General features: G+C 37.3%; 1 protein-coding gene across 1 annotated transcript in view; it reads right to left on the reverse strand.

Annotated features, from left to right (window-relative positions):
• Positions 1 to 8,604, reverse strand: part of LOC107743316 (afadin-like) — a 136,113-nt gene that overhangs the window by 41,930 nt on the left and 85,579 nt on the right. The window contains exons 15-18 of the mRNA XM_016556487.1: positions 7,551 to 7,606; positions 3,570 to 3,775; positions 1,788 to 1,808; positions 845 to 990 (exon numbers count right to left, since the gene is read on the reverse strand). Coding sequence (XP_016411973.1) covers positions 845 to 990; positions 1,788 to 1,808; positions 3,570 to 3,775; positions 7,551 to 7,606 — 429 coding nt within the window. The remainder of the gene's footprint in view (positions 1 to 844; positions 991 to 1,787; positions 1,809 to 3,569; positions 3,776 to 7,550; positions 7,607 to 8,604) is intronic.

Consider the following 8,604-nt stretch of genomic DNA (forward strand, 5'->3'; position numbering starts at 1 on the left):
GTAGGTGGGGGGGGGAGTGAATGACCAGCGCTCTCTTCCACCCTCAATACCACGAATGAAGTGAGACCCTTGAGCAAGGCACCGAACACCCACCTGCTCCCCAGGCTCCGCAGCAACCACTGCTCTGGGTGTGTGTTCATGGTGTGTGATGGTGTGTGTGTGTGTGTGTATGTGTGTTTGTTCACTACTCAATGCTGTGTGTGCACTTGGATGGGTTAAATGCAGAGCACAAATTCCAAGTATGGGACACCATACTTGGCTACACGTCACGTCACTTTTTTCAGAATCAGCAAGAGCTTTATTGCCAAGTGTGTTTACACACAAGGAATTCATCTTGGTGGCAGGAGCTTCCAGTACAGAAAGTACAGACATAGTGCAGACATACATATAATTTAAGGTAATAAAAAGAAAAATAACACTAATAATAAAGGGAATAGACAATAAATAAACAAAATAATAAGTATATAGTAATAAAAATATAGAGAAAATAGACAGAATTATGAATGTGCAAATGTGCTATTTTACAGATAATTATAAATATATATATATATATACACACAAAATTAAAATCAGTTCAAATATAAAAGTTAATATATAAAACTTATATTAAATAAAAAAAAAATATATATAAACCAGAATGTAAAATTAAAATTAAGTTCAAAAGTGTACTTTTTATTTAAGCATGTATACACATATATAGTTATTTTAATATAATGTTATATAAATACATCAAATGATATTTAAATAAATATACAAATATAAATTGAAATATGCTGTATAGGATGGCAGCTCTCTAGGTTTTGAAACATTAAGCGTAAATATGCATGCACGTTCAAACACTCACTTAAAAGCCATCTGAACCAGGTGAGCGAGAACATCCTGTGCATCTAGCGTGATGCGACTCAGATCCTTGTCCTGTTTGATGAAGTTCAGCAGCTCTGAGGCGTTAGCCATCCAGAAGGCCAGAGCCCCTGCGATGTTCTTCTGTTTCTGTAATGCACAGAGATGGGCCGTTACACACAGCTAAAGCAAAACAATCCGACGTACAAAAAACAAAGAAAAGATTTACAGCCATGAAAAGCACTGAGTAGCACTCCCAGGATAGACATGTGCCTCTGTCCAACCCTTCCAGCCTCCAACAACCAGTCACCGCGTCCAGACAGAGTAGAAATCATTCACGCGTTACAGTTAGCTCAAGCTAGGCACGACTGACTGGGAAGCTGCGGTGACTGGTTGCCCTGGATCCCACAACCCTGCAACACAGAGAGGGGATACACACGGTCCGGAAACAACCGGACCTCTGTGTATACCTGCACACATCTATCCCACGTGACGACGACAGCAACCCCCCGTCCCGCCCCGACCCTCCCGTATACGTCATACTGGCCACAGGACGCATCCATAAGAACAATGACGTTAACCACAGACATGAAGTCAAATGAAAAGGAAATTAAAAGTTTCCAAACAAAGCAAAAGAACATGGGGTAGTCTCTCATCCACACTGAAGTGCAGTAAGCAGAGGTCAAAAATGGAAGATGCTGCAATTAAAATGTTGCCGCAATCAGAGTTTGTTTTTTAGTATCACATGTTCCATGTTGAGTCGTAATGAGGGGTTATGAACGATTGCGTCCAGCTGTAGGAGGAGGGATTACTTAGTTGGCTTGGGTTGTTTGCTTTCTGTTATGGGGGGATAAAAGAGGCATGGAAGACGGAGCCAAGCTGACAGATACAACAGAGAGAGAGAAACAGGAAGAATGAGACGCCTCCCTAGCAGTGCAAACTCCTACCTGATCACCTTCAGCAATCTCCTGTAGAGATAGTAGGTGTGGGGGAAGAGGGGGTGGGGGATGGACAGACATTCGACAGGACAGAGAGAGAGAGACTGTCAACAACAGCCATGGCATGGACAGAATTCACAGGCATGTAAACACATAGACATTCACGCTCACACGGGACAGGTCACAACATCATCCTGCACTCACTGCCGTACGGGACGTCCGAGTCATCTAGAGTGATTTTACTTGATTTTATAATTAATGGTGTAGTTTAAAGATACAGCTGCTTTTCTGTGACGCCAAGGATGAAATTTACAAGCCACTAGATAAATACAGACTGTATCCATTCATATAAACGACAGTCTGTTTTCTCATTTTAGATACTGAACTCCATTTAAAGTCTTGTAACAGGGAGTCAGGAAATGGACGATTTATTAAATAACTATTTGCATTTGAACATTTCTGTCAGTCTATGAGATATACGGTTTGAACACCTGGGTGGGCCACTAAAAACCTGCAGGCGCTGACCAAATAAGAACATAAATAAACAGAGCATGTGGAGCTCATTTCTGAACTGTAAAGAGGCGTTTACATAGTTATTTGTGGTGACCAAATGATGAAAGTGAACGAAGGCAATCCAATGAGGCCGTGTGCAGTGACTAGACACAGCTGAGAAAAGTTTTACTTTATGCAAATGAGCAACGACGACTCGTTCATGTTACTGTGAGCAATTTCACTGTTCTGTAGAATTTGTATCAGTCCATATACAACGATACAGTAAAAAACATGATTCACTGAGTTTGATTCATGCATTGATAATCAGTCTCGTTCATGATATTTACACCACTGTGCAAAAGTTTGGGGTCAGTAAGACTTTTCTGAAGAAAATAAATACTGTTATTCAGCAAAGATGCATTAAACTGCTCAAAATTGACTAAATATATTTACAATGTTACAAAAGCTTTTGAACTTTCTATTCATCAAAGAATCTTGAAAAATTTATCACATGGCTTACACAAAAATATGCGCAGCACAACTGCTTTCAAAACTGATAATAATAAGAAACGTTTCATTTCAAAAGGATTTCTAAAAGGATTTCTGAAGACTGGAGGCTACTGAAAATTCAGCTTTGCCATCTCAGGAATAAATCACATTTTAAAATATAATAAAGCAGAAAACAGTTATTTTATAGTATAATATTATTTCACAATATTACTGTTTTTACTGTATCTTTGATCAAATAAATGCAGCCCTGATGAGAAGAGACTTCTTCTGAAAAAAACAACAATACATTTTTAAACGGTAATGTACTATACAAACACTTTTCCTTGTAGAAGCAACAAGAAGCTCTTTTTGTTTCTTTTTCTAGTGATACATCTCAGTATGGCCACTTGGTGACTGTCGGAAGCTGCTGAAGCAAGCGCAGCTAAGAAAATATGGTGCATGAATCCGGTAAAACAAGGCACAGAGACACAAACACACACACAGACATTCACATACTAAACAAACACAGGGGAAACACTGAGTGCAGTAGTTTAAGCACTGTTTGCTGAGGCAATGACCTGAATCGATGAAAGCAGAGTGAAACAAGCTTTAACACTACAACTACAAAAGCATGTATAATGTAACTCCACAGACAAATCTCTACATCAGAGCTACAGCGACATGTCTAAAGTATAAATAATACAGTTATAATATAATAAAGTTACACACAACTTGCATTGTCAAAAATGTATAAATATGAATAATTATTATTATCAGAAGATAATTCTAGTAAAAATTGTCAACACCCACCTGGATAACTCCTTCCATCATGCTCACCATCTTGTTGACAATGGCGATGAACTTGTGTGTTCGCTCAGAGGGGCTGATGTCAGGCCGGTATTGGCTGGACATGACGTAACGGCAGGTCATGTACAGCACATAGGTGGGGGACAGCTTGAAGTGCACCGTTGAGCTGTTGGTGTAGTTAATGATGGCAGACAGGAAGGCATCCTCGGCTATGGGGGGAAATCATGGGATAGAGGAAGCAGAGAGAGATTTAATTGGGAATGTACCAAGTTTTAATGTACCAAAAGAGAGCTACATTTTAGCATGCACATTCATTTAAATGGCAGTTACACATATACATTTAGTTTGTCCGCTGTGCTGTAAATTCCATGCTACTGATCACACAACGATCAGCACAACGAAATTAGCACAACACAACGGAAACAAGTCACAACACAACAAAATCTCCACAACACAACGAAATCGCCGCAGCACAACGAAATTAGCACAACACAACAATAGCACAACACAACGGAAACAAGTCACAACACAACAAAATCTCCACAACTAGGGTTTGAAATTAACTTTTTCACTCACCAGCCAATTTGGCTACTAAATTTTTAAGTTACCGGCCATTCATAATTTCTACTAGCCAAAAAAATTAAGCAAATAAATTATGAAAAAAAGGCCAGAGGTAAGCCAACAGCTTGAGGCTGTCCACACTGGATGCGACAAAGTGACCATTGCAAATCATTTGTACTTTGTAAAACAGTAGGAAATTTACTGCTAATAAATGCTGTCATCCTTTCCTCACCCTCATGTCTTTCCAAACCTGTATGACTTCTGTAAAACACAAAAGATATTTTGTAGAATGTTACCAAACCATTTTGGTTACTCTTGATTTCTACTGTATGGACAAACATTTCTTGAATTTCTCAAAATATCTTCTTTTATGTTCCACAGAAGAAAGAAATTCATACAGGTTTGGAATGACATGATGCAGAGTAGCCTAAATGATTACAGTTTTAATTTTTGGGTGAACTATCCCTTTAAGAACTTTATAATATTTGTAAATGGAAAACACCTCATTTATAAGTGTCTCTAAATTACAGAGACACTGGTTTTTATCTTTAATCAGGCTCTTACTGAATTAACATTTTACTTAAATTAAAATGAATTAGAATGAAACATTTAAAGATAAATAAGCTATTAAAGTTTGTTTACATTGCAATTTGTTTACATGTATTTTACCTTGTCATGTCTGTTTTCAGGCCGAACCTTTAATGTTGTCATATCACACAACTGTAGCCTATAACACAATTCTGTGTCATTTCTGAATGGATCGAGCGATTTGTGCTGTTTATCTCTTATATCGTGGCGGAAGCGCAGCGCTGTGCGGGAGACTGATCCCGCTCTGCTTTAACGCGCGGCTGGCGGATGCACCTGGTATCGCCGCTTCACACTTTTGCAGTACTTTTAATTAGTAAACATAATTTATGAAAAGTAACCCGCCAAATTGGCTAGTGATTTGACAGCGTTACCCGCCACAGCTGATTTTTACCCGCATTTGGCGGGTTGGCGGGTGTTAATTTCAAACCCTGTCCACAACACAACGAAATCGCCGCAGCACAACGAAATTAGCACAACACAACAATAGCACAACACAACGGAAACCAGTCACAACAAAATGAAATCGCTGCAACACAAAGGAAATGCTCCCGCTCCCTTTCTTTGGCCACTATAAGGGATGCGTTAAAACTAAGGACTCTATACCAGAGGTAATGGTCTAACGAAATTCAAATTTTGGGCATTTTACTGTAGTACCAATTTTTTACTGTAGTACCAAACCATTAGCCAAGTCATTTATATGGCTATGCGAACTTAAAGTGTCATTTAAAAATCCTAGTGCAGTAAGCTCTTTAAAATTTGTAATATTTTTAGACCATTAACTCTGGTAAGAAGCCCAAATTTTAGCTTTAAAGCATCGTTTACGTGGCCGCGAGAAACAGCGTTATGAAATGAATTCAACAGTAATAATATATGCAAGTTCAAGAGTCCATAAAAACATTGGTATGGTATTGGTCTAGTAAATTGTTCAAAATTAAGGTTTGGTTAGTCCATTACCACTATATAAAGCTTGCACGTTCGTTTTTTTCTTTGCAATAAGTGTAAATAGTCCTTAGATATTATTTATAGGCTATAGTCTATATAGTGGCAGATGTTTGCACCTCAGTTTTGTTGTACATTAACAGGATGCAATAGTAATGTAGAGTGTAAATTATTATATTTCTTAAAAAATATGAAATGGATGCTGCTATTGGGACAATAAAGCCCTCCATACACCTATACCCCTAACCCCTATATACTTCATTATTAAACACTCGTTATGCACATTATTTATTTTCACTTTTGGAATATTTTATACATTGAAAGTAAATGCCTTTCTGATCTGATATGTGATGGGGGAAAAGGAGAAGAGCGAGTCCGGCAAATTTTATTTATTATTATTTATTAGCATTATTAAAGAGGAGCTCACACGTTAAAAAGTAGCAAATATATAGGCTATGTTTGTATGCATAGGACCATTTACGTTGTGTTGTGCTATTTTCGTTGTGTTGTGGCTTGTTTCCGTTGTGTTGTGCTAATTTCTTTGTGCTGCGGTTATTTTGTTGTGTTGTACTAATTTCGTTGTGTTGTGGCTTTTTTCCATTGTGTTGTGCTAATTTCGTTGTGCTGCGGTTATTTTGTTGTGTTGTACTAATTTCGTTGTGTTGTGGCTTTTTTCCATTGTGTTGTGCTAATTTCGTTGTGCTGCGGTTATTTTGTTGTGTTGTACTAATTTCGTTGTGTTGTGGCTTTTTTCCATTGTTTTGTTGTGTTGTGGATTTTTACCGTTGTGTTGTGCTGCGGTTATTTTGTTGTGTTGTACTAATTTCGTTGTGTTGTGGGGTTTTTTCCATTGTGTTGTACTAATTCCGTTGTGTTGTGGCTTGTTTCCGTTGTGCTGCGGCAATTTTGTTGTATTGCGGTGATTTCTATGTGTTGTGGAGATTTCGTTGTGTTGTGCACTACTGGGCCACCGTACATATCAAATCAAAAGCATGAAACTAAACAACAGATAACAATTACATAACACACAACATGACAATATATAAACAACACATTTTCTAACACACGACAATAACATGACACATAACATAACAGCATACATAACATGACAACACACAACATGGCACATAACATGACACAACATATAACCATAACACATAACACATATCGTAATACACAACACAACACATAACATGACAAGACACAACATATAACCATAACACATAACATAACAACAGGTCTTCGTGAGCTTATTTTTCAGCTAAATATGTAAACTGGAACGTACAAATGCAAATGAAATATATAGTGGGTGATTTTCCACTTAGGGTTGTGTTGTGCCAGTGGTCCTAGGCCGTTTTTGTTTTGTTTTTTGTCCAATCCATCCATGCAACTGCACAGAATTCCTTCTCTGCCTTCTGGCATAATACTCACTCCTGCCACCTAGTGGTACAGTGGGACAATTATATATTCTATATATTGTATATTCTATTATAATTTAAGAATTTTTTAATGGACAGAATGAGTCCATGAGAATGAATTTAGATAAATTCAAATCTAATTTATTTTGAACTGACTTCATGATGAAACGGGTTTATTAGCAGTGATCAATACTTTCCATCCATTGATCTGAGGCAGCTAACCATTAGTGATTTCTATAATTAGCTGGCTGTTTTGCTTTATAATTGACACAGCCAATCATCAACCATCAACCAGGTCAAGTGGAAACACTATGTTGTGTCTGCAACACCCAGCCAATGCCAAAACATGTAAACTTAACAGCAAGTTAAAAACCCACCACACACCAGACAAAACACATGACCCAGTTAAGGTCAGATCGCGGAAATTAAACCAGCACAAATCGACTGGTTTTGCTTTGCAGATGGACGTGATACTCACAGTTTTCCCTGAACTCGATGCTGGCCGGCAGAGTGAGCTCTGGGCCGTCCTGGGACCTGCGGGGAAAGAATTGTTGCTCGATGAACCAGTTAAGATAGGACAGATTGACACCGCTGTCTACAGACGCCCACCGCTCCAGAGATCCCGCTCCTGTCCTGCCGTACAACATCCTGTCACAGATGCCAAACTGTGCTGTGCGTGTTTGAATGTGCGTTCTCATCTCCACTGGATTATTGATGACAAGACTGAAGCCAGGTGAGCGGCGGGCTCAGGTGTCTCAGGTTCAGACAGAGGAAAAGTGGTTAGGTTATATATAGAGACCTATACCCAGCACTGACTCCATAGAGACCCTCGCTGACTGATAGCGGATGTGCACTAAACCTGTTGTTACTAAACAGAGAATTTAACGAACATGGCATTGCTTTGTGTCATTTACTAAATCATTTGTTCTCACATTTTCTACACTAACTGCAGAGCAAAATCCACAGAATTCTGAATTATGTATTTTCAACATCACATCAAAATCATCCAAATAAAAGATAATAAATAAAAAGATTATAATAATGAATTATGAAAAATAAGGCTAGGATCATTTACTTAAAAATCATAATAAAAAAGTATTATTTTATAATTTTTTATAATATTTTTATTTTTATTTTAATGTAATTCATTTTTAATAGTAGTAATAATAATAATAATAATAATAATAGTAATCATTTATTATCGTTTTTATAACTACTACTTTCTAAAAAAAAAAAAAATGCCCCTGGCTTTACTTTGCATTGTCAATTTGCATAATTATTTTTATTATTTCCTCTTCTTTTGGAACATTGGAACAAAACCCAACATGATGCTTTTATTTTCTGCAAATCATTCTTAGAAAAATACATAATTAATAATTAAATGTGTTGTGAAATTAAATGAGGTAAAATGTGTTAATCTGACAGTACTGCATTCTTATTTCTAACTAAAAGAATGAACAAATTAGCCAAAAATATTTATACTGTATGTGTGTGTGTATATATATATATATATATATATATATGTGTGTGTA

This window comes from Sinocyclocheilus rhinocerous, unplaced genomic scaffold (genome assembly GCF_001515625.1).
Source record: "Sinocyclocheilus rhinocerous isolate Xijiao unplaced genomic scaffold, SAMN03320098_v1.1 scaffold827, whole genome shotgun sequence".
NCBI classification, from domain to species: Eukaryota; Metazoa; Chordata; class Actinopteri; order Cypriniformes; family Cyprinidae; genus Sinocyclocheilus; species Sinocyclocheilus rhinocerous.